This window comes from Heteronotia binoei, chromosome 18, assembly GCF_032191835.1.
Source record: "Heteronotia binoei isolate CCM8104 ecotype False Entrance Well chromosome 18, APGP_CSIRO_Hbin_v1, whole genome shotgun sequence".
NCBI classification, from domain to species: domain Eukaryota; kingdom Metazoa; phylum Chordata; class Lepidosauria; order Squamata; family Gekkonidae; genus Heteronotia; species Heteronotia binoei.
The window spans coordinates 37,374,390-37,401,238 of record NC_083240.1 but is presented as its reverse complement, the minus strand read 5'-3'; the positions used below and the strand labels follow the sequence as shown (position 1 = coordinate 37,401,238).

At 45.4% G+C, this 26,849-nt stretch overlaps 1 protein-coding gene across 1 annotated transcript in view; it reads left to right on the top strand.

Annotated features, from left to right (window-relative positions):
• The window catches only part of NCOR1 (nuclear receptor corepressor 1), a 188,040-nt gene that overhangs the window by 82,097 nt on the left and 79,094 nt on the right, over positions 1–26,849 (top strand). The window contains 3 exon segments of the mRNA XM_060259485.1: positions 7,429–7,559; positions 13,904–14,121; positions 21,493–21,555. Of these exon segments, the coding sequence (XP_060115468.1) occupies positions 7,429–7,559; positions 13,904–14,121; positions 21,493–21,555 (412 nt within the window).

Below are 26,849 nucleotides of genomic sequence, written 5' to 3'. Positions count from 1 at the left end.
TTTGGTAAAGAGTCTGAGTATAGCTGCCTGGTTGCACTTTTTAAGCCTCTTTTTAAAACAACAAAGCAAAACAAAAACCACCAGCGCTGTACCGGTTCCTAAGGATGGCGCTCAGCGTCACGGTCACAGTTAGAAAGTTTCAGTTTTGAACTTGAGTTCTCTCTGCTCGGTATGGAATTACAGTTTTCTTCCTTCACCCAGTCCTCCTAATGAAATGGGATATAACTGCTGCCACTAAAACAAGCATCTCTCTTTGTGCTAGCTGGCTAAAATGGAAGGTGAAAAATGAATGAACAAAATTGGGAGAGGGGGGGGGGAACTAGAAATCGGTTTGGGCAAAAAAAAAAAGTCAAATATGCTTTGAAAGCATATTTGTACGTCCCTAATCGTAGTGATTTTTCTGGCTCTTTTCTGAGCCATTGATTGAGGCTGACCCAAGTTTGGTAGAACGTCCACACAGCATCATCCCCGACATACGCAGTATGTGAGAGCAGGGGAAACCTCCTGGTGGATGGTGCCCCACAGGTTGAAGCTGCCCGTCTTCCTGGTCAGACGAGTCCTTCTGTAGGTCCTGCTTTCTTCTTTTGAGCGCAAGGGGCTCAGCAAGCCAAGCCTGGACGCTTGTTTTGTTCTGCAGCAGGAACGTCGTGCTGTCTGATCATGCAAGATGAGATAGTTTGCTAGAGTTCACTTCTCTTAATTTAGTAAACCCCCTCCCTCCTCTCCCTGTTTTCCCGGCCCATCTGGGAGCAATGCGTGGCTCTATATTAGTGTTGACGTGCTTTCGGTTACTCTAAATAAATGGAACAGACAGGGGCACTCCGCAGGGTCTTTATGTGGCTCAGGAATAAGACCCCCTCCGGCTGCCGTCTCGCCCTCCATGTCCTCTACACTCTAACCTGCTTATTGAAATATTCTTCGGGTATTTCAGAATTAGAACAACTGACTTGGAACTAAAGTTGTCATCAGGGGCAAGAACTGTGTTTAGCCAGGAAGGGCTGTTTCCGTGCGGACTGTGCTTGCTTAAAGCAGTCCTAAACAGTGTTCCCTCTAAGCTGAGTTAGTGTAAGCTCGCTCACAGTTTTTTAGCCTCTGGCTCACACGTTTTTGTCTTAGCTCAGGAAAGATGGCCCCAGAGCAAACAAATTTATGCAGCAGCCAGATTGCTCACTCGCAACTTTAATGCCAGGAGCTCACAAAGTAGAATTTTTGCTCACAAGACTCCCCAGCTTAGAGGGAGCATAGGTCCTAAACTGCAGTTTTAGAATTTTGGTTGCATCCTTTTAATGTAATTTATTAATATCATGAGCCACCTTGATCTCTGTAAGAGGAAAGACAGTTAGGGACGGGAGGGGGAGGGACATTGGGGAGGGACTGTGGCTCAGTGGCAGAGCATCTGCTTGGGAAGCAGAAGGTCCCAGGTTCAATCCCTGGCATCTCCAAAAAAGGGTCCAGGCAAATAGGTGTGAAATAACCTCAGCTTGAGACCCTGGAGAGCCACTGCCAGTCTGAGAAGACAGTACTGACTTTGATGGACCAAAGGTCTGATTCAGTATAAGGCAGCTTCATATATGTTCATAAATATTATAAATAAATAAATAGGCATGTTTGAATATGTGGTTGGGTTTGTTTTTTTAAAAAATAAATGGCTGGCCTTGTCAAAAAATTCCTTTTTTCTATCCCAGTCTTTCTGGAAGGGGCATAGGACAATGTAATTAGGTTATGTTACACCTAGAGAAAGAGCCCCGTGGCGCAGAGTGGTAAAGCTGCAGTACTGCAATCGGAGCCCTCTGCTCACAACCTGAGTTCAACTCCAGCGGAAGCTGGGTTCAGGTAGCTGGCTCCAGGTTGACTCAACCTTCCAAGGTTGGTAAAATGAGTACTTAGCTTGCTGGGGGGAAAGTGTAGATGACTGGGGAAGGAAATGGCAAACCACCCCATAAAAAGCCTGTTGTGAAAACGTGAAAGCAACGTCACCCCAGAGTTGAAAACGACTGGTGCTTGCACAGGGGACTACCTCTACCTTTACACGTAGAGATGTGATGTTTCTAGAAACCTTGAAGCTGTGGGAAAACATTTTATTTGGTGGGGGGGCAGAAAAAATTTTTTTTTGTAGGGGGGAGATTGAAATATATTGAATGACTACTCTCCTATCAAACCTAGTTTTACCGTTTTAACCAAAAAAGCACATAATTGATATGTAGAACAAAACCTTTTATTGGGCATATTCGTGGGACATAAGAAGTATTAAAGCCTTAGTTTTCAACAAGCAAACTTGCAAATAGGTCCAGTGTTTGAGAGAGAGCTGCAAAATGCTGGACCTTTTGCTACCTTAGGACATGTATGTTATAGACTTCTGAGAGGTAGGAAAAATAAAAGTTGCAATCCTAAAACAAGTTTTATAAGTAAAGAAAACAAAGTGGGTTTGAATAATCCTAGGCACAATTGTATATTTTGGATAACAAGTTCAACATTGAAAAGATTAGACACTTGAATAGCATATTACCATCATGCACTCAATGGCTGGATCAGTTGTTGTCAAAAATGGCCAAATTAAAATATCCTTGAAAATACGTTGTATATGTCTACAATATATATAGGAATTACCATTTAGTACTATAAATTCTAACGTAAGTGTTTTTACAAGATTTTTTCCCCTATGCTGTCCTAAAGTTTCCAATTTTTACAGTGAAAAAAATTGGGTGGGTTTTCCTGAACTTCTTTGTTCCTCCCCCTCGCCAGCCATACCCGCACTCCCACACATACAACAATGTGGCAAGGTTGGTTAGGCCAAAAGAAAGCCACCGGCTCAAGACCTGCTGCATAATGCAGATTTGAACCCAAGCAATGACTGTCAAGTTCGCCTTTGCAGTGCTCTCAAAGAAGCAATTATGTTTTATCAGAATCATTTGGCATGGCAGTCAGCGCTGCTTTATTTTAATCAGAGCTGGCCAAAGTTGCAAGCCAGAGATCTGGACCATCCCTGTTCTCAGCAGCCTGCCCCAGACGACACAGTGATGTCAGGAGGATGTTTAAAAACAATGTGTGATGTTTTGGAGCATGTCTGTTTCTCTAGTGTGCTGCTGTTGTTCAGTCGTACAGTTGAGTCTGACTCTTTGCGACCCCATGGACCAAGTCACGCCAGGCCCTCCTGTCTTCCACCATCCTCCAAAGTCTGCTCAAATTCGTGTTAGTTACATCAGTAACGCTGTCCAGCCATCTCATCTTTTGCCGTCTCCTTCTTCTTTTGCCTTCTGTCTTTCCCAGCATCAGGATCTTCTCCAGGGAGTGCTCCCTTCTCATTTGGTGTCCAAAGTATTTGAGTTTCAGCTTCAGTATCTGACCTTCCAGGGAACAGTCTGGGTTGATTTCCCTTAGGACTGACTGATTTGATCTTCTTGCAGTCCAAGGGACTCTCAAGATTCTTCTCCAGCACCACAGCTCGAAAGCTCTTGTGTTTAGGGAACATGAAAGTCCTCTTTGGGTCCATCTGCAGTAATGTGGTGGATGGTCACCAAAGGTTAACTGGGGATACCTTTTGACAGTGATAACATTTTCTTGTGACACGGAACACTTCTGTGCATGTGGACATCCAACAGTGGTGTAGCACATCTGTTCGGCATAAGAAGATACCTGACTTGCATTAAAACAGCTGTGATGGCCTCCTTCATAAGAATCCTGAGAACCATGGTTTGGTGAGGGTGCTGAGAATTGCTGTTGGAGAGTCTAGCTGAGGGCTGGCCAAACTTGCTTAATGTAAGAGCCACTTGAATAAACGCCAGATGCTTGAGAGCCGCAAGGCATGAACGCCAGATGTTTGAGGCAGGCAAATAGATGGAGGGAAGGGTGAGGTGGAAAGAAAGCAACTTTAATTTTAAATGCCTTCTCCAAAGCGACTGATGAGGCAGTGGGGGCTCTGAGAGTCACATGATATGTGTGAAAGAGCCACATGCGGCTCCCGAACCACAGTCTGGCCACCCCTGGCCTAGCCCTCTTCATGAAAGTATTGTTCCTTGGGGCTGGTTAAGTGCAAACGGCTATTAAAACCTGTTTTGAGTCTGCAATGTAGATGTGTCCTCTTAGCATTAAGGAAGGAGAAACATGCCTTAGAGCTATGGGTGGGGGCTTTTTGCTGGCCTCTTCTCATGAAATCAGGAGTGTTAAGAATCCCCATTCAGCCGTGGAAGATCGGTGGGTGACCATGAGCCAGTCTCGCACTCTCTGCCCAACCTACCTCGCAGGGTTGTCGTGGATTAAAATGGGGATGATAACACTGTGAGCTGGGTCTCCAGTGAGGAGAAAGGCAGCATAGAAACCAAGTGAATTAAATAAGTAAGTGAATTATATAGCTAATCCAACAGCCAGGGTTGCATATAGCCGCTTGCCTGGACAGCTGTGATACGTTGCTGTGTGCATCAAGAGTACTTATTTTTTTCAGGCAGGTGAAGACAGCTGCCACCACTTTTTGTAGTGGCCCCTACTTTATGGAACAGCTTTCCTTCGTTTGCCCTCATTTGGATAATCTTTTGGAGATTTCGCAAGACCAAAAAAAGGCCCTTGAATAGCATGGTTAGTAGATTCGGTTTCAAGGCCGGTCTGTCTGTCTGTCTTGGTGTCAGCTTAGGCACCAGCGCGCTCTTATTTTGTTTTTAATTAACGTTGTAAGCCATCTTGAGTTTCTTACTGGGAGAAAGAGAGGCTAACTGCTGAAAACTTGAGAAATGATAATCTGCAATCAGGCAAGCAAAGCTCCCCACCCGCCAGCATGGTATTTATCATGGTTTTGAAATGGAAGAGCAAAACAAAATAAAAGACCACAGTTTATCCACCGAAAGAAAACAAAGAAAGAGAAGCCCATTTATCAATGCAGTGATCCAACTAAATAATTTAACGAGGGTGAATCTAGTAGCGATTCTAAAGATTTTTATGCAGAGGAAAATAAATGTTTCACTTAGCAAATAACAAGAGTATTAGAATATTGTTAGCGTTTGATCAGCGCATAGCGAGTAAGATTTCACTGGCTTTGCAACATGAGAATCTACTTTATCTACACAGTCCAGAAAAAAAAAAAACCTCCTGTGAAAAATATATCCTGCTGAGCTGAGGAGGTGGATATTCCATGCCTCTTGTTAACCAAGGCAGCCTTTGCTGCAATGAAATTGTTCGACATGCAGCCCCAGTCCCTCATCTCGTTTTGGGAAGGCTGTAGCAGTGTTGGTGGCGTTGTCTTACCATTCTAGGGCAAAGTAATAATTCAGATACAAGGCATTACAGGATATAATATCCCATGAAAAGTATTGACAGTTTTACTAGAAATGTTTGCTCATAAACCAGCACGTAAAATAACTCTGGAGATGATTGCATTGTTTTTGGTGGTTGCTGAATTTCTGGTCACAGCATTTTTTTTTTTGGGGGGGGGGAATACCTTCAGTTTTTAAAAATGGTATCTCAAGACCTGGGATCTCTTGATCTCGGATGAAATCTCCTCACTTTTCAAAATGATCAACAATCCATTTTACACAACACGTTTCACAAATAGATGGCTACTGTTTAAATTTTTTTAAACTGTTTTAACGATGTTTATCTAAATGGTTTTATTTACTGAATATTGTGAAGCCACCCTGAGCCTGCTTTGGTGGGGAGGGTGGGATATAAGTTGAATAAACTAAACTAAACTAAACTTTTAAAAAATTCATTGGAAAATCTGAGCTGCAAATCCGCCAAAAGGATTTTGAAAAACAACTGTATCCTGGTTGATGACGTAGTCAAATCTAAAAGGTAAAGGTAGTCCCCTGTGCAAGCACCGGTCGTTTCCGACTCTGGGGTGATGTTGCTTTCACAATGTTTTCACGGAAGACTTTTTACGGGGTGGTTTGCCATTGCCTTCCCCAGTCCTCTACACTTTCCCCCCAGCAAGCTGGGGACTCATTTTACCGACCTCGGAAGGATGGAAGGCTGAGGCAACCTGAGCCGGCTACCTGAACCAGCTTCCGCCGGGATCGAACTCAGGTCGTAAGCAGAGAGTTCAGAGAGTGCAGCTTTACCACTCTGCGCCACGGGGCTCTTAGTCAAATCTAGATTATTTTAAATGTTTCACCAAGCACCAACTTTCTATACAGTCTGATTATATAAATGATCACTGACCCAAATATGCTTATTAACTTGTTTTATTCATGTTACATATAGTGTTATTACTGCTGTGGTTTATCGGTGTTTATTGCTAGTAAATAGCGTTTAAAATTGAAAAGTCGTAAGTCATAAGATACATTACACCCATGGCAGACAGACAAACGTTTTCCAAATTATTTGAAAATGATGAAGCTGATGGGCAGTAGGTTCAGGACGGACCAAAGGATATACTACTTTGCACAGAGAGAGATTAAAATGTGGGATTCGCTGCCAGAAGGCATAGTGACGGCCACAGGAATAACCAGTTTCAAAAGGGGATTAGAGAGATTCATGGAGGATAAGTCTATCAGTGACCACTAGCCATAGTGTCTGAGGGGAACCTCCACACTCAGAGGCATTAAGCCTCTGAATCCCAGAGCCAGCCAGCAACACCAAGGGAAGACCTTGGCCTCTGTGCCCTGTTCCTCTGGATGGCCACTGTGTGTGACAGAATGCTAGACATGGTGGAATATTGGTATGATCCAGCATTGCCCTTCTTAGGTTCTTACTTAGCGACTGTCCCGCTGGTCTTCTGGGGTACAATGAGCCGTAGTTTCATTGGTTCTTTTTCAGACTAGATGCCAGAAGCCTTGTTGGTGCAGGAAAGCCTTTGTAAACTAGAAGCACTGGCTCTGTTGCTCCCCCCCCCCCCCATATGTCTTTGTTGGCACAAATGGGGCTTGTAACATTTTTTGTGATGGTATGTATGTATTTATTTATTTAATATCCCGCTCTCCCCACCAAAGGCAGGCTCAGGGTTGGCTCACAGGCCAAGGGTCGACGCAAACACATTAGTGTGACCGGTACAATAAGCAACAATAAAAACATCAGACATAAAAACAATTTAAAACATTTGCATGTGCTACTATCATAATTTCAGGCAGTGATTTAAATTCTGGTGGTTAGCTATACTCAGAGGTCTCAGGAACATCAGAGCATAGTGAAGTAGGCCGTTGGTGGTGTTCTTATGGGCCAGTCCCATTGCTGTAGAGTGCTGCTTTGCAGGCCCTGCAGAACTGTTAAGAGCTCTCGCAGGGCCCTATTTGCACGACTACCCCACAAGCGTTAACAGGAAAGCTTAGATTTCATCTCCCTGCACCACTCTCAGTATTCAAGTTGCTTGTCATCTTGATTTCTTTACTGATTTTTGGAAGGAAGTGGGGAAGAGATCCCTCCTGGATTTCTTGTTCGAAACCTTGTGATTCTTTCCTGTCCCCAATCACTAGCCTTGTGGCGTAATTTGGAATCATTCCATTTCAGCAACAGATTTCACGTCCTTCCCAAGAAGAAAAAGTCGAAGAAAAAATAGAGGAGGAGAAGGCGGAAAAAACCGAGAAAAAGGAGGAGGAAAAGAGAGATGAAGACGAAAAAGATGAAAAAGAAGAATCCAAGTGAGTATTCCAGGGCTTTTCTTCAGATATGCTTGCGGGTCCTTTAATATTTGCTCAAAATAAATTGGAGAAGGGATTGTCCATAGCGAGTTGGGGGTTTTGCATCTTTTCCCCAAAAACTGCTGAAGAGATCTTCCTTCATTGGAGATTTCCTGGTAACAAGCCATTCCCAGTCACATGTACACAAGCGGCATCGTAAGCCTACATCCAGGGATGTGTTTTGCCAGGTGCACAGGAACACACCCAGAAATAACTTTGGACAGGAAAACCAGACTTGCCTCTCCAGGATGGATTCACTAGCTGCCCTTTTCTTCAGGGTTTTATGTGTGAGTGATTCCTTACAATGATTGCTACTTTCAGGACTCTTAAAGAAGAGCCAGGCTAGTAGGCTCACTTCAGATGTCAGTTTGTCCAAAGTCACACAGCAAGCTACACAGTTGAGTGGGGATTTGAACTTGGGATCTGTCTGCTCCAAGTTGAATGCTCTGTTCAGGATGCCTCAGTCGTGGTCTTAAGAACAGCTTTCTATCTGAGTCCTCAGACAGCTTTCTGGTTTGGGGAGGGACAGTGGCTCAGCGGTAGAGCATCTGCTTGGTAAGCAGAAGGTCTCAGTTCAATCCTGGGCATCTCCAACTAAAAAGGGTCCAGGCAAACAGGCATGAAAAACCTCGGCTTGAGACCCTGGAGAGCTACTGCCAGTCTGAGTAGACAATACTGATTTTGATGGACCCAGGGTCTGATTCAGTAGAAGGCAGCTTCATATGTTCTGTTTAACAAGTACAATCAGTTAGGGATTCAGAAGTACAGTTATTTTGCAGTGATGGCCGTGAGCATAGATGTCCTTATTAAAGGGGTTAGATGGTTTTGTGGAGAGGTTCATCAGTGACTACTAGCTCTGGTGAGTGAAGGGATCCTTCATCTACAGAGGAAATAAGCATCTGTGTACCAGTACTGGAACTGGGAAGCAGCAGCAGAAAAACTCCTTGGCCTCTGGGCTCCATTAGTTTGGCTTTCCAGCGCTACCAGCTGGCTATGGCAGGGGTGGCCAATGGTAGCTCTCCAGATATTTTTTTGCCTACAACTCCCATCAGCCCCAACCAGCAAGGCCAACTGCTGGGGCTGATGGGAGTTGTAGGCAAAAAACATCTGTAGAGCTACCGTTGGCCACCCCTGGGCTATGGAATAAAACAGGATGCTGAACTTGATGGATCAGTAGTCTGATCCAGTAGAGGTCTTCTTATGTCCTTTTTAGTCCCAATTTTGGCTGATTCAAGAGTTTGCAGATAATCTTCATTAAACATCAGTACCATTGTTTTTTATGTTAAAACAATTTTATTGGTAACATATGGTAACAAATCTATTTCTTACATCTTAATAACTTCTTTTATCTACCCCATATATTACTTTCTACCCACCCATCCCCCTGTTACTTGACCCTCGCTGGTGTTATTTACTTAAAATGCTAATATTTAAAGGTACCCTTAACTATTAAAACAAAAACTTATATTCTTCTTTCTAAAACTTAATCATTATCAAAAATTGTCCAATGTCCTTTTATTTTCCACTCTTTTTCTACATATCTTCTAAACTTTTTCCACTCTGTCTTAAAAACTTCTAAATCATAGTCTCTTAATATTCTTGTTAATTTGTCCATTTCACTCCATGTTATAACTTTTATAATCCAATCCCATTCCATTTGTAATCCCAACAGAAAATTCTCTGCAACTTTCTTAAATTCATATCCCAAGATCTTAGAAATTTCTTGCTGAATCATCTGCCAATACTTTTTTGCCCTTTCACAAGTCCACCACATATGGTAGAAAGAACCTTCATGTTTTTTTACATTTCCAACATCTATCTGGCATCTTATTGTTCATCTTTGCCAATTTTTAGGAGTCATATACCATCTATACATCATTTTGAAACAGTTCTCTTTAATACTATGACATGTCGAAAGCTTCATAGAATTCTTCCACACGTGTTCCCAAGTTTCCATCTGTATTTCTTTATTTACATTAATTGCCCATTTAATCATTTGAGATTTCACTACTTCATCCTCCGTAGACCATTTTAACAGTAATTTATATATTTTTGAAATTATCTTTTCATTATCTCCAAGCAGAACTTTTTCCATTTCTGTTTGTTCTTTTCTTATTCCTTCAGTTTTGATATCATTATCCACCAAACTCTTCATTTGTTGCATTTAGAACCAATCATATTTATTATTCAACTCTTCAGCAGTTTTCAGTTCTATTTTGCCACTTTGTATTTTTAATAATTGATTACATGACAACCACTTTTCTTCACCTATCTCAGCTGTTATTTTTATTACTTCAGCTGGCGCTATCCATAACCGTTTTCTCTCATCCCCGTATTTCTTGTATTTCATCCATGTATTTAGCAAATTATTTCTTATATAATGGTGAGAGAAAAAACCGTCCATCTCCTTTTTTTCATAATACAAATACGCGTGCCAGCCAAATTTATTTCCGTGACCTTCCAGCACTAAGAGTTTTTTGTTTAACAGCGTTATCCATTCTTTTATCCACACTAAACAAACTGTTTCCTCATATAATTTTAAATTTGGTAGTTGAAATCCACATCTCTTTTGCATCTGTCAAAATTTTCATTTTGATCTTTGGTTTCTTCCCAGCCCACACAAATTCTGAAATTTTTCTTCACCATTTATCAAATTGTTTACTTTCTTTCACAATGGGAATAGTTTGAAACAAATACATTATTCTTGGTAGAATATTCATTTTAATTGCAGCTATTCTACCCAGCAATGCCAAATTAAGTTTGTTCCATTTTAACATATCTTCATCCATTTTACGCCATAGCTTCTCATAATTATTTTTAAATAGATCAATATTCTTCATTGTTATCTCCACACCCAAATATTTTACCTTGGAGGTGACTTCACAGCCCGTTAGTCTCTGTAATTCTTGTTGCTTATTTATTTGCATATTTTTACATAGAAATTTTTATTTTTCTTTATTAATACAAAGTCCCGCCAACTCCCCATATTCTTGTATTTTGGCTAACAACAAAGGTGTGACTTGTATGGGGTTTTCATTTATAAACATTATATCATCTGCAAATGCTCTATATTTGTAAGTAAATCCTTTTATTTTTAATCCTTCTATTTCTTTATCTTCTTGGATCTGCATCAGTAATATTTCAAGAGTCATTATAAACAACAATGGGGAAAGCGGACAACCTTGTCTTGTACCTTTGCTAATTATCATATCTTCTGTAAGGTCTGCGTTTATACATAGCCTTGCATGTTGTTCAGTGTATATTGCTTTTATCATTCTTATAAAGCTTTCTCCCAACTCCATTTTCTCCATTACTGCAAACATAAAGTCCCAGTTTAAATTGTCAAATGCTTTCTCTGCATCCGCAAAGAGTAATGCTACTTCCTTTTCTGGATGTCTTTCATAATATTCTACAATATTTACAACTGTTCTGATATTGTCTCTTATTTGCCTTTTGGGAAGAAACCCCGCTTGATCTTCCTTTATAAAATTTATCAAATGTTGTTTAAGCCGTTCTGCCAAGATTCTTGTATATATTTTATAGTCATTATTTAATAGCGAAATTGATCTATAATTTTTTACATTCGTGACATCTCTATCTTCCTTTGGTATCAACGAAATAACAGCTTCCTTCCATGTGTTTGGTATTTTCCCTTTTATTCTTATCATGTTCATCAACTTCTGCGATTTCGGTGTTAACTCTTCTTTAAAGGTTTTAAAATATTTAGCTGTATATCCATCTGGCCCAGGTGCCTTTCCATTTTTCATTGCATTAATTGCAGCTTCAATTTCTATTTTTTTCAATTGGATCATTTAAAACTTTTCGCATATTTTCTGTTAAGAGTTCTATTTTTATCTTTTGTAGAGACTCATCCATCTTTTCTTACCGTATTTGCCGGCGTATAAGTCGACGGCGTATAAGACGACCCCCCAACATTTCCATTCAAAATATAGAGTATCTTTTTGAATTCCTTGCCGGCAGGATCCAAACAGGGCAACGAGAGCAGCAGCTCCCCCGCCTGGCCGCGCGGGCAAAAGAAAGCAGCCATTGGCTTTGCATGAGGCGCTGTCGCTAGGGAGCCGCCTCGCCGAGCTGCCTTCCTAGCGACAGCGCCTCACGCAAAGTCAATGGCTGCTTTCTTTTGCTCTTCTCTCGCTGTAACCAAGGCGCAAGGGTCTGTTCCACAGAGGCACCGGGTTGCTTTCAGTTTGGTGTAGTGGTTAAGTGTGTGGACTCTTATCTGGGAGAACCGGGTTTGATTCCCCACTCCTCCACTTGCACCTGCTGGAATGGCCTTGGGTCAGCCGTAGCCCTGGCAGAGGTTGTCCTTGAAAGGGCAGCTGCTGTAAGAGCTCTCTTAGCCCCACCCACCTCACAGGGTGTCTGTTGTGGGGGAGGAAGGTAAAGGAGATTGTGAGCCGCTCTGAGACTCTTCGGAGTGGAGGGCGGGATATAAATCCAATATCTTCTTCTTCTTCTTCTTCTTCTTCTTTCCCGACCTCTTCCCTCCATGCACCAGGCGTTCAGCCAGCCCGAGCACCCCCGTCTTGACCGCCACGGAGAGGCACAGGTCGGCGGCTTCCCGCCTCGCAGCCCGGGATCTGCTCTAACGCGTGGGCGGGTTTCCACGTCTCCGAGTTAGAGCCGTTCTTCGGACCTTCGGATTCCCCTTCTTCGCTCCCTCCTTCCCTCAGTCTCCGCCCTGCCTGACCCCATTCCCCCGTTTGCTGGGAAAGGGGCCGCGCTGAAGAAGCCCGGCAACACCTGTCCCTGCCTCGCTACGGCTGTTCATCTGATGGCGTCTCACCACAGATCCTAGACCTGGCTGCCGCTGCACCCGGCGTATAAGACGACTCCCCCACTTGGAGGCATGTTTTTCTGGGCAAAAAAGTCGTCTTGTACGCCGGCAAATACGGTACTTTATTTTGACACCTTTAAACAACTTGGCATAATACTTAAAAAATTCTCTTTTTATTCCCTCTTGGCTAACCACCTCTCTTCCATCTGCCACAATTTTATTAATAATTTTATTTTCTCTCTTTTTCTTCAGTTGCCAAGCCAAATACTTCCCAGATTTATTTGCTCCCTCAAAAGATTTCTGCTGCAGTCTTTTCAAATCCCATTCCAATTCTTTATTTAACAAATGTCTCATTTGCGTTTGTAATATTGTAATTTCCCTTATAATTTTCTTTTTTCCCTGGCCTTTTTCTCAACTCCCCTTCTTTTTTCTTTATTTCATTTTGAATGTCCAACAACTGTTTTTCTTTTGCTCTCTTATCTTTATTATTCAAGGTGATCAATATTCCTCTCATTACTGCTTTATAGGCATCCCAGACCGTTACATCAGTACCATTGTTGATGTAGAATGTTGTGAACCCTAAACTTCCTACATCTTCAGTTCTTAAAAATGATTTCCCTGACTCTGCTTCCTCTTCTTTTGAGAACCGGTACTAAGCACTGTTCTACTGAGCTGTATGGCTTGAGGCTAGGATTGCCAACCTCCAGGTGGCGCCTGGAGATCTGCCTGTCAAGTCTCCAAATTCAATAACGAGTCGTTGAAACAAAGTTGCTAGTTTATTGATAAGGATGTACTTGGCTAGGTTCAAATTGAAAGACTAAAGATCATACAGTACAATGCCATCATATAAGGTACACTTCAAAGGGATTCTTAAGGGAGGGGCACCATGCAGGGCACATTCACACATTGATGTTACAATTTCGTTCTCAGGCCGACTTTGGCCTTGAGCGACTCTTGGCTCCAACCTCTCCCGATGCCCAGCCTGAGAAGGCACAGATTACAGCTTCACATATTCCCATTTCAAAGCGAGACTACATAACAAAGGAAAAGGAGGGGGGTGAAGGAGAGGCTTGGCTAGCAGCATTGGAATACAGAAAGGCTTTACCCAGAAGGCTCTTTGCCTGAGCCAAAGTACAGCACAGACTTGACCAAGGTTTTACAGAGACTTGACACTGCCATTATTCCAGTCGGTCTCCAGACTACAGAGATCAATTCCCCTTGAGAAAATGACTGCTTTGGAGGGTGGACTCTATGGCATTATACCTGGCTGAGGGTCCTACCCTTTCCCAAACCCCATCCTCCCCAAGCTCCATTCCCAAAATCTCCAAGTATTTTCCAACCCAGAGCTGACAATTCTACTTGAGATGCGAGGGATGAATATTCAGTTCCTCAGGGATTCCCCCCCCCCCGGGTTAAGAACATAAGAGAAGCCATGTTGGACGCTGTGGCTAATAGCCTCTGATGGACCTCTGCTCCGGATGTTGATCCTCCATATGTTTATTCCTAGGGAGAACATCAAGGAGAAGGACAAGATTGAAGCAGCCCCCGAAGAGCCTGAGGAAAGGGAGCAGACCGCTCCGAGGGGCCGGAAGACTGCCAACAGCCAAGGCCGGCGGAAGGGCCGGATCACCAGATCAATGACAAACGAAGCCGCGGCAGCAAATGCCGCAGCCGCGGCCGCTACTGAAGAGCCGCCACCTTCGTTGCCTCCCCCTCCAGAACCTTGTAAGTAAGACCCCCACAGCAGTCCCCACCAGAAAAGCCTGTTCCCCAGCGAAGGCTTCTTCCGCATCCCTCAAAGTTTATTCTTTTCAACTCCTCGCATGACCCATTGCTTGCCTCTGGTTTTAAAATACCTATGGAGATTTCACAGGAGCAGCTGGGAACTAAGTAGGGCCATTTCTGCAAGGAACAGGGCTCCAGAAAGGGGCTGTTTTTCAGCATTTGAAAAATGGCGGATAAAACAGAACTACAAGCCCCCAATACAGGGCCACTTTTAAACAGGAGACTGGTGAGCAAGAAAAACTTACCCATGTGTTGTTGTAGGTGGCCAGTGCCTTGTTTAAACTGGATTGTCAGCCACTGTGCGAGCAGTCTTACAAGTACCAGGCATTGTGTTGGCTAATGTTATGTTTGTAGTAGGATCATACGTATTGTGGCATAGTCTGAACAAGACACCAGGCGCATGAAAAGAGACAAAGGTAAGGTTTTGCCCAGTAAACTGAGGGTAAACTGAGCATGGGCTAGAATCAGTCATCCAGAGAGACACTAGGCTACCACTTAAAATGGCAGCCACCCTATATCCTATTCTCTCTCCACCATGCAGCAAGTGCACTGCTGCTTCTGCAGGGAGCAAAGCGGACCTTGGTGGGGAAGCTCACAGGGTAGTGAATGTCAGGACTTTTTTTGTAGCAGGAACTCCTTTGCATATTAGGCCACACACCCCTGATGCAGCCAATCCTCCAAGAGCTTACAGTAGGTCCTATACTAAGAGTCCTGTAAGCTCTTGGAGGATTGGCTACATCAGGAGTGTGTGGCCAAATATGCAAAGGAGTTCCTTCTGCAAAACAAGCTCTGGTGAATGTTGTCACGACACATGCTGTGGTACCGGGCCAGCGGTTTTCAGACCTCCTGGGGGCGAAGAAACCTTTCTGAATAAAAACTGGAGGCGTAGTTCATTATTTCATCCACAGATGTTGGCATTTACTCTGTAATTCTGTACGAGTCACCATTTGGTCATCTTTCCCCAGAGAGAGGGTGATTCCATTCTGTCCCTGCATCAGGAGTGACTGATCCAATCATGCCTTGTGCATAGATGAAGCAGAACTGCTGAGTACCAATGGAGGCTGATTGGAGGAGTTCAAAACCAGATTAACAGCTTGTGCAAACACTTGCCAGACAAACCTGCTCGTTAATTAATTTTATTTGTTTGTTATGACATACTGGGATGTCCTGGCACAGGAAAGGAATTTATGAGTGCGAGGGAAGCCAGGTTCTTGTAGACGCACCGTTTATTTCCGAACCACGGTTAGTTTTTAAAAGTTAGTAGAAATAATTGCTGCTAAGCTTGGTGCTGGAATTTGTGTCGCTTGTGCAGGACGGAGATTGAAATGCCACACTATGAATGGGGAGTACCAGCAATGTAGAAAGGCCAAAAAAACAACATATGAAAGCAAAAGAAGACACGTTGGGGCATCCTTGCTGAGGGGACAGAGGAAAAAGAGAACACGGAGTGCTCCCTGTTCACAGTAGCAGTGTAACTTGTAGCTCTTCTTTTGCCATGAGCTCCCTCGGTGTATTTAGGCCAGTCACTGGTATTTCTCCCAAACTGGAATTAAAAAGGTAAAGGTAGTCCCCTGTGCAAGCACCAGTCGTTTCCGACTCTGGGGTGACGTTGCTTTCACAACATTTTCACGGCAGACTTTTTACGGGGTGGTTTGCCATTGCCTTCCCCAGTCATCTACACTTTTCCCCCAGCAAGCTGGGGACTCATTTTACCGACCTCGGAAGGATGGAAGGCTGAGTCAACCTGGAGCCGGTTACCTGTACCCAGCTTCCGCCGGGATCAAACTCAGGTTGTGAGCAGAGTTTGGACTGTAGTACTGGAGCTTTACCAATCTACACCACGTGGCTCTAAACTGGCATTACGTATGGTTGATGTAAACCTTTTGTTAAACAAATGGGGACAGAGGAGAGGGTAGCACCGCTCCTAAAACCGGGCTGTTTGGGCAGCCTGTGACACGTGGGGCAAGTACTGCCTTAGAGGGTGGTCGTATGGATTAGTGAGAATCTAAGCGGTATGTTTTTATCAGTTAGGAATGTGGTGCTAGGAATAAATTCATTTTAAAGGGGATCAGATTATACACAGCCCTGGAGCACAGCGTTCGAGAGCTAAGAATAGAGGATTGAGGATGGAAATGCAGTTTGAGATGCAGCGTTTCAGACGGCAACTGAAGGTTTTGTAAATCGTTGCCATACAATTGCACGGGAACAGTTTCTTTTGTGTCCGAGGACTGGCTGTCCTACTTTAAGAACAGGAGATGCTGTTTGTTTAAAAAAAGAAGAAGAAGAAAGCACAAAACAAAAACGAGGCCACGCTTTCTGCAGAGACCTCGCATGCATGGCATTGTTGAAGGAACGTGTTCGTCTCTACACAATAGCCTCAGGTTTGTTAACTCACAGTTTGTGACCCGTGTAGTGAATAAGTATGGCTGTGCAGTCCTTAAAAACATGCAGGAAGAGGCAAAGACAGTTCAGTGCAGTTCTGTACACAGGCGGTAACCCAAGGACCTGGTGAGCGGGTTGGGGCAAGGGAAATATACAGATGCATGCTTTGTTCTCTCTCCCCAAAGCTACTTCACATAATATCTGCAGTTGGAACCTTTAAGAACATAAGAGAAGCCATGTTGGATCAGGCCAGTGGCCCATCCAGTCCAACACTCTGTGTCACACAGTGGCCAAAATTTTTTTCATATATATATACACACACACACACACACACACACACACACACTGTGGCTAATAGCCAGTGATGGACCTGTGCTCCATATTTTTATCTAACCCCCTCTTGATGCTGGCTATGCTTGTAGCCGCCACCACCTCCTGTGGCAGTGAATTCCACATGTTAATCACCCTTTGGGTGAAGAAGTACTTCCTTTTATCTGTTTTAACCCGACTGCTCAGCAATTTCATCGAATGCCCACGAGTTCTTGTATTGTGAGAAAGGGAGAAAAGGACTTCTTTCTCTACTTTCTCCATCCCATGCATAATCTTGTAAACCTCTATCATGTCACCCAGCAGTCGACGTTTCTCCAAGCTAAAGAGCCCCAAGCGTTTTAACCTTTCTTCATAGGGAAAGTGTTCCAACCCTTTAATCATTCTAGTTGCCCTTTTCTGGACTTTCTCCAGTGCTATAATATCCTTTTTGAGGTGTGCTGACCAGAATTGCACACAGTATTCCAAATGAGACCGCACCATCGATTTATACAGGGGCATTATGAACCTTTACGCCTCTGCAACCAAAGGCTAGAATAAATCTCAAAGGTACCCTAAAATGGAGGAAAAGAAAATAACATAGGCTGTTGTAGGTCTCCATTAGCGAGGAAGGTGGGGCATAAATAACTAAAGATCTTTCCCCCCATGTGTGTACACAAAGCAGGGCAGAGACTCCCCAGCCCATGTAACCTGGAGCACAGCATGCTTCAAAGCAGAGAGCAGCTGGAAGGCTAGTGCTGAGTAAACTGTTCTGGATGAATCAAGCAAGCTAGCCAAACCACATACTTTAGGACAGGGGTGGCCAAACCGTGACTCGGGAGCCACATGTGGCACTTTAACACATATTGTGTGGCTCTTGAAGCCCCACTCCCCTGTCGTCCAGCTCGGAGAAGGCATTTCTCTCTTTAAATCACTTCTCCAAGCCAAGCCAGCATTTAAAGTTGCTTTCTTTCCACCTCTTCCTCCCTTTCCTATCTATTTGCCTGCCTGCCTTTCAGCTCTCAAACATCTGATGTTTATTCTATAAGGCTCTTACACTAAGCAAGTTTGGCCACCCCTGCTCTAGGATACGGCACCCCCCCCCCCCAGTTGCTAGCCAATCTGACCATGGTGCATGTGAGAAAAATTAATTACATTGTGCCATGGTGTTGTATCAGAGTGGCACCATTGATGGACTTGTTGCCCCAAATATATTCTAAATATTTGGAGAGGTAGACCGGGGTGGAGGAGAGCCAAGGGTAACAAGGGAGGTATGTAGGGAAGTGTACATACTTGGACTTTGGTCCATATGGGAGCGAGGACTAGGTACTTTTCTGCATGCTTGCTGCTTATTTTCTTGGTAGACGATTGGCAAGCATTGAAATTGGTTTGGGCGCTGTTCTTCTGCACGTCTGCCCTCCCTCTGCATTTTAACAGATGTGGAGTGAGTTTGTTTTTTCTTGCACATGCTTTAAATAATTAGGACTTTCAAGGAAGGGTGCTGGTGTCATTGGAGGCATCACAGTACACACATACACACCTTAGTTTTTGTGCAGAGCAATATTGTAGTCCAAGCTCTGCCCACGACCTGAGTTCGATCCCGGTGGAAGCTGGATTCAGGTAGCCGGCTCAAGGTTGACTCAGCCTTTCATTCTTCCAAGGCTGGTAAAATGAGTACCCGGCTTGCTGGGGGTAAAGTGTAGATGACTGGGGAAGGCAATGGCAAACCACCCCGTAAAAAGTCTGCCGTGAAAACATTGTAAAGCGACATCATCCCAGAGTTGGAAATGACTGGTGCTTGCACAGGGAACTACCTTTATATTGATATCATGGCTATGTTTTTAAGGCACTAAATATCATTATATAGCTGTAATAATAGATCAAACAGGTCTGCTGAATGCCCAGCTTTCATTACAAAAAAAAAAAAATCTCTGGCCCCTTCCCTTGAAGAGATATGCCTTCTCCCCCTGCCCTTATTTCTGTGAAGGAAGAGGCTAGGGACCTACGTTTTTTTAAAAAAATGAAAGCTGGGAATTCAGAGGACTTTCTTGACCTATTGTGCCAGCAGTAGATGAATGTGTTGATATTTGAGCACCATTTTTTAATTTAAGCAAAATAGAAAAATGAAACCACTCTTCTTCAGAGCACGGGAGGGGGAGCAGTTGATGATGACAGTCCAGTCATCAAAAAGGTGGGATGGAGGAGCCTGGGAGTGGGCAGGACAAAGAAAACTGACAGGAGCACTATGTACAAGGAAAAAGGTGACTCGGAATGTGCTTCCAGAAAAAAAGATTGGGGTAAAAGTTTTCTGAAAAGGAAAGGTAACAAACCAGGTTAAAAATGAAAAAGAGAGAGGGGGAAAATTGTAGGCAGACAAATACATGTGGAAATTAGGGGATAAACCATAAGAACATAAGAGAAGCCATGTTGGATCAGGCCAATGGCCCATCCAGTCCAACACTCTCTGTCACACAGTGGCCAAAAAACCCCCAGGTGCCATCAGGAGGTCCATCAGTGGGGCCAGGACACTAGAAGCCCTCCCACTGTCTCCCCCCCCCCCCCCCAAGCACTAAGAATACAGAGCATCACTGCCCCAGACAGAGAGTTCTATCAATACATTGTGGCTAATAGCCATTGATAGACCTCTGCTCCATATGTTTATCCAATCCTGTCTTGAAGCTGTCTATGCTTACAGCCACCACCACCTCCTGTGGCAGTGAATTCCATGTGTTCATCACCCTTTGGGTGAAGTAGTACTTCCTTTTATCCATTCTGACCCGACTGCTCAGCAGTTTCATGGAGTGCCCACGAGTTCTTGTATTGTGAGAAAGGGAGAAAAGTACCAAAACAGTATGGGGCCAGGACCGACTGGGGGTGGGGAAGAAAAACATTCAGAAAAGCGCTATCTGTATAAGAAAAAAAGCTGGAGGGTGGAGATGGGAGAGAGGTTTTGCCACATGGGCAGAATCCCAGAAGCACAGACAGCAATTCCTTGTTACCGTCCACCCAGTGGGATTCCCAGACGGACGTTCCGTTGGCACATGAGCCCATTCCACTGGGGGGCTCCCTTTAGCTGTTGCACCACCACAGAGGAGAAGCGGAACATGCACAAGAGCCAGAGGCTCTGCTGTTAAGAAGGCTTTGCCCAAGGAGTGTTCCTGGCCTCTTCAAAAGCTATGACAAAACCAGTGTTCCCTCTAAGCTCTTTTGTGAGCAAAAATTCTACTTTGTGAGCTTACTGGCATTAAAGTTGTGAGCTGGTGGCATTAAAGGGGTGAGCGACTGCATAAATTAGTGTGCTCTGGGGCCCTCTTTCCTGAGCTAGGACAAAAAGGTGTAAGCCAGAGGCTAAAAATCCGTGAGCTAGCTCACACTAACTCAGCTTAGAGGGAACACTGGACAAAACCTCTGCCAGTTCTGCAAACTGTTTAACCTCCTGCCTCTCCCACCTGTGGGGGAGGCATGGGGGCAGGTAGTACTGGGGAAGTGTCGGCTGGCCAGCCCTAGCATGCATCCATCTATCCTGCTGGGTTTGGGGTGATGTAGCGGCTAGAAGTTTTGCTTTATTCTGCTCCCACATTTGGCAGGGAGTTGCGAATTGCAGGGAGTTACGAAACTGCACAAAATCCCCTGGTTTGGGTTGCATGGGAGCTTTGGACACTTTTTGCGTTCCAGAAGCCTTCAAGCTGGCAGACGGCTCTTAAATCAAAGCTCAGATCCTGATGGGCAATTAATCACCGATGAATCCTTCATTGATCCCACTGTTTGCTGAAGTGGGTTGCGGGGGAGGGAGGTCTTGGGTCTAGTCTCTGGTATCTCGCAGTTACATCATCTTTGGGAGCGAGAAGAACTTCTGCCTGCAATCCAAAGAGTCCCTGCCAGCCAAAGTCGCGGCATGTTTTATGCCTCAAGGAACGAGGCAGCTTTGTATCTGTGACTTTCTCTTTGTGGGTTCAGTGGGTGGGCGCTTATTTTGCAAGAACATATGAATATATGAAGCTGCCTTATATTGAATCAGACCCTTGTTCCATCAAAGTCAATATTGTCTACTCAGACTGGCAGCGGCTCTCCGGGGTCTCGAGGTTTTTCATGCCGATTTGCCTGGACCCTTTTTAGTTGGAGATGCCGGGAATTGAACCTGGGACCTTCTGCTTACCAAGCAGATGTTCTACCACTGAGCCACCACCCCTCCCCATGCAGAGAGTCCCAGGTTCATTTGCTGGCAATCTTAAGATCTCTGATATTGGGCAGGCCAAGTGGAAATTAGTTATACTTTTGGACAAGAGACACCCCCCCACACACACACACACACAATTTAATGAGCAGCTGTGGATTTACAGTCCTCCCAACACGTCGGGCAGGCAACAGAGGTCAAAATGGCTGGGATTACAAATGGCTAACTCTCCTCCTCACCAGTCTCCTCGCTTACAGAAGGGGGATCTCGTTCTTTCCCTCCTCTCTCCGGCCCTCGGTTGGGATCTTAATCAGAACTGACCGTCTCCCGCCGTCACCCGGCATCATTCCCTGAGCAGTCCTTAATGTAAACAGATTAATAGATTAGACTGAAAGCGCAGGGCCCCGGCCCCTTTGCCATCTGACAGGATTTGCTCTCTGCTGTTTCAGCTTTGGCAGAGCCGGTGGAAACCTCCCGCTGGACAGAAGAAGAGATGGAAATTGCGAAGAAAGGTAAAAAGGGGGGGGGGGGGGCTTTTCTCATGTGGTGGTGGGGTGCGTGTGCGTACATTTACGCGTGCAGCTGCGAAGCAGCAGAAATTGAAAGTGCCCGCAGGCCACCATCCCCAGCCGGAGCCTGGACAATGGAAGTCCACACACTTTCTATTTGTTTTTATGAATGCTGTAGTCCAGGGGGTAAGTAGCATGGGAACGAATACTACGGGGCTGTCAGATTCTACAGAGCAGTTGCGTCGGGGAGGGAGAAGTGACTCGCTAAGAACGGATGCACCGCTCTTTTAGCTCAGCCGGCGTCGGCACTTGTTGGAGGATTTGGCAGCTTCTGATTTGTCGAGAGAGATTCCACCCACCCGTTTGAGACTTGGTCTGTCAGAACCCACCAGAAATGGGAAATGTTTTGAAATTGGTGTCATGGATGGGTTCTTGCGTGGCAGTTTCTAAACGGACGGACCAGCATGCCTTGGTTTTTGGATGGTGGGTGGGGGTCCACAGAGGGAACTTTTCAGAAAAGGAGTGGTTGTATGCGGAAGAGAAAGGGTGAAAATTGCTTGGCATAACGTAATCTGTTGAGGAGAGCAGAGGGCCTGCTTCGTACGCCGAAAGTCTCAGATCCAATCCTCAGGGCCGGGAAGAATCGCTCATAGTTCTGGCAAGTTTTGCTTGCCAGAGCACTGCCCATCTGAGTAGGGAGAACTGAGGTAGGTGGACCCAGGTTCTGCCTTAGCGTAAGGCGACTTCAGATGTGTGGGAAAGGGCCATGGTTCAGTCGGAAGAGCACGTTCCTTGCATTCAGAAAGTCCTAGTTTTAGTCAGTGTATCTCCATGTAAAATATCTTGAAGCTGGACTGAGAAAGATCTTGGAGAGCCACAGCCACACTGAATGACTTTAGAAGAAAAAAAAGACGACGTTGGATTTATATTCCGCTCTCCACTCAAGAGTCTCAGAGCGGCTCACAATCTCCTTTCTCTTCCTCCCCCACAACAGACACCCTGTGAGGTGGGTGGGGCTGAGAGAGCTCTCATAGAAGCTTCCCTTTCAAGGACAACCTCTGCCAGAGCTATCGCTGACCGAAGGCCATTCCAAGCAGCTGCAAGTGGAAGAGTGAGGAATCAAACCTGGTGCTCCAAGATAAGAGTCTGCACACTTAACCACTACACCAAACTAGCTCTCTTTAGCCATCATGGCTAACTAGCCTCTCCTTTATGAATCTAATCTTCTTTGAAAGTTTTTAATATACCCAGCTGTGATATGCGGCGTTGATTTTTCCACAAGTTAATTGCATGTTTTACACAACAAAGTGGGGTTTTTTTCTTCACTGCGTACCCCTGAATTATAGTTTATAGGGAGAGGGATAACAAGTTCACCTCCGCCTTCTCTCCACATTAGGCGTAATTATATGAACCTCAGTCGTGTTTTCTTCCTCGCTGTCCATAGTTGCCTTTTGTCTTCCCCTAAACTGAAAAGCCCCAGGCTCTTAGGGGGAAGTTTGGTTGTTTGGAGTGTTGCATTTCTGCTTGACAGACAAGACGTGTCGGACCACCTGGCAGGATTTGTGTGACCTAGTCAGACCACCAGAAGTCAAGGAGGGCAGGTGTAGGGCCATCCACAAGTGAGAACACAAGAGTACATAAGAGAAGCCATGTTGGATCAGGCCAGTGGCCCATCCACTCCAACTCTCTGTGTCACACAATGGCCAGAACCCAGCGGCCAGAACATCAGGCCCACCAGCAGTGCCAGAACTCCAGAAGCCCTCCCACTGTGGCCCCCCCAAGCACCAAGAATACAGAGCATGACTCTCCAGACAAAATGCTCCATCTATACATTGTGGCTAATAGCCACTGATGGACCTCTGCTCCATATGTTGAAGCTATTTATGATTGTAGCCTCCTGAAGCTACCTATGCTTCTGAAGCTCCTCCGACACTGTCTATACTTGTAACCATCACCACTTCCTGCGGCAGTGAATTTCACGTGCTAATTGGTCTTTGGGTGAAGAAGTACCTCCTTTTTTGCCAGTTTTTCCCGTAGAAGATTTATATGGTAGCCGTACTTTATAAGAACAAAAGTGAAAAGGGATGCGCTCATTTGTATATCCTGCTTTCCATGAAAAATGTCAAAGATGATTTCCAACTATCGAGGAAACCGAGCTTAGAATCAGAAGGCACAAGCTACTTTAACTGCTTTAAAAATACAAAGAAGTTGCCCTAGTTAGAAGCGGAAAGCAACAAAAGGTAGAATGATCCAAACACCTGAAACGAGCAGCGTCAAGGGATCAGATCCTCGGAATAAAGTTGCAGAATCATGGCAAAGCAAAAAAAAAAAAGCATAAGAGAATTATTGATTAGCAGGGAGGAGAGTGTGAGAGATTGGCCATATCTGTGCTGGGCAGCATATCTAAGCTGGTGCCAAATCTGAGCTGGCACCAATGAGGCACTGGTGGGATGGAGGAAATCTAGGACTTGTAATCCCCTTGCCCCATTGACAGGGGGATAGGCTGGCATTCTGCTCTCTAGCTCGGTTGAGGCATCGGCCTGGAGAGATGGAGAAGGGTGTGCTGCGCTTTGGAACAGCTGCCTTCATCCTGCCGCTGCTACAAGAGACGCAGGTGTGGAAGAGAGAACTTCCTAATGGTCGTTTCCCATGTTAGACACTGCAAACCTGGTGTTGCTGCTTGCTGTGTCACAAGAGCGCCAGTCCTCCCAGCTCCAATGACTACTCTTGTGTGATAACGCACATTTTCTCCCCTAAAAAATGCGCTTGTTCCATTCTTAACATATTTAGCTGTGTGCTTGAAGGAGATGAGCTGCATGCTTCACGTATATATTGTGGGCAATGGCCCTTTTCAGCCCTGCCTGGTGGAATCAGCTCCCTGTGGAGATCCTGGTGGAATCAGCTTCCTGTGGAGATCCAGGCCCTACCTGAATTACTGCCATTTCGTAGGACCTGCGACCAGGCCTATGGTTGAGGCAGCAGGTGTCCTATTATTCCACCATTTGGCTTCCCTTGTGGCGACATCATGCTTTGTTACAGTGCTATCCTATTGTTATTACCATCGTTTAAGGTGGGCCTACAGCTGGTTATCGATATGCTGTGCTCTGCCCGCCGGTGGCGCGTTTTATTGATTGTTTTTACGGTTAATTTTAATGCGGTGTTTTAATTTTTACGTGTAGGTTTTTATTGTTGTTTTTATATGTTGTGATCCGCCTTGAGCCCGTTTACGGGAAAAGGCGGGATATAAGCCTACTAAATAAATAAAAATAAAACAATCAATGTTCCCTCTAAGCTGAGTTAGCGTGAGTTAGCTCACAGTTTTTTAGCCTCCGGCTCACACGTTTTTGTCTCGGCTCAGGAAGGAAGGCCCCAGAGCAAACTAATTTATGCAGCAGCTCACAGCTTTAACGCCAGCAGCTCACAAAGTGGAATTTTTGCTCACAAGACTCCACAGCTTCGAGGGAGTATTGATCATGCGGTGAGGCTCTCAGTGTCATGTACTAGGAGGCTCTCTTCGGTCGCTGTCGGGTAGGAGGAGGAGGACCTCTAATACAGCTGATGCCGTAGATCATGCAAGGTCGCTGATCCCGTGACCCGAGTTTGATAATGCACGGAGTTGGGTGGCTCTGCAAATCCCTACTGTTTTCACCCTGCGGAGCCCTGCTTCGTGCTGCGAAGGCAGACTTTGCCCCACCTCTTGTCCCTCCAGTGCACTGTGTCCAGGGCTAGCTATAGAGGTTTAAGCAGCTTTCCTGCACCAGGAGAATTAGGTTACGTCAACTGGGGAGACGGCATGATCCAGTAGATAAGCTCTCGGCACTGCGAGGTCAGGAGAGCTGGGTTTTTATTCTTGGCTCTGACACGGCGTGACCTTAGGAGAGTCGAGCTCCTTTCTCTCTCTCCTCCCGTCACTCCTCCTCTCCCCCCCCCAAAAAAAGCACTTTAGTTTCACTGTTTGGGAAAGGAGGCTAATGCGCCTCTTAAGAGGGCAGAATTATAGGCTTTTGGGTGGCCCGAGCCAGTGTGCGGCTTGCTGTCCTCCATGCAACCTCTGTCAAGAACACTCATCTAGGAGACGGTGGTGGAAATGAGGGGGCAGAGCTCTGTCTCCCTGTCAAAATGCTGCTCCTGTCCTTTAGTTCAGAGTGGCCAACACTTGAGAGTCAGTTTGGTGTAGTGGTTAAGGGCGCGGACTCTTTATCTGGGAGAACCGGGTTTGATTCCCCACTCCTCCACTCGCAGCTGCTGGAATGGCCTTGGGTCAGCCATAGCTCTCACAGGGGTTGTCCTTGAAAGGGCAGCTGCTGTAAGGGCTCTCTCAGCCCCATCTACCTCACAGGGTGTCTGTTGTGGGGGGAGGAAGATATAGGAGATTGTGAGCCGCTCTGAGACTCTTGATTCAGAGAGAAGGGCTGGGTATAAATCTGCAGTCATCTTCTTCTTCTATTCTCATTTCATCCTCAAAAAAACCTTGCAAGGTTGATCAGACCAAGGGAGTGACTGGTCGCGCAGTGAGCTTCGTTGCCAAGCGGAGATTTGAACCCAGGTCTCGTGATCCTAGTCCAGTGTTCTAATCACTGTCCTGTACAGACCCTGAGGTGGCCGGGCAGCCTGAAACGCTTCATCCTGTTGGTGGAAGACTGCCTGGAGATAGAAAATCAGGACAGGAAGCAAGTGTATTGGGGGAGGGGGTGTTGGGGGGCTCCTGCACCAGCTTTCTAACTGCAGGACATCTTCTGTGCCAAGGAACATGGAAAACTGGAATCCTTTCATCTCCTGCCTTTTCCTGCACCTCCAGCTTCTGTATGTGTGAACAAGACCTCCATCAGTTGGTCTCCCACTTGAGCTTTCCACTTCCTTGTTCCCTGGCAGGCAGCCCACAGGCTACATGGAGATTCTCTCCTTGCTCTCATTTCCTTGATTCCTGTGTTTGCTGTCCGCCCCCCCCCCACTCCTTTTTTGTTGCTAACAGTGGGTATCATCCCTGCCCCCCCGCCCCCCTCCCAATTCAGTGTGTCTTGTTTTTGCATAACACACTGGTTCTTGGGTGCATGCACAGCTGGAAACACGGCAATTGCAGCTGCGTTACCAGAAGCCGTGAGAAAGCTGTGAAGAGCTGACCGGGAAGGAAGGGAAGGTGAAGTCAGAGGCTTCATGGGTCTGTCACAAGGAGTGCACTGGCCAAAGGTCCCCTTCACGGCCGGCCCCTGAGCAAACCTGACCTGGAAGCGTTTTATAGGCTTAGGCGGCATTGCGTGACTTGCCGCTGCCGTAGTAAAGAGGATGAGGATTTGTTG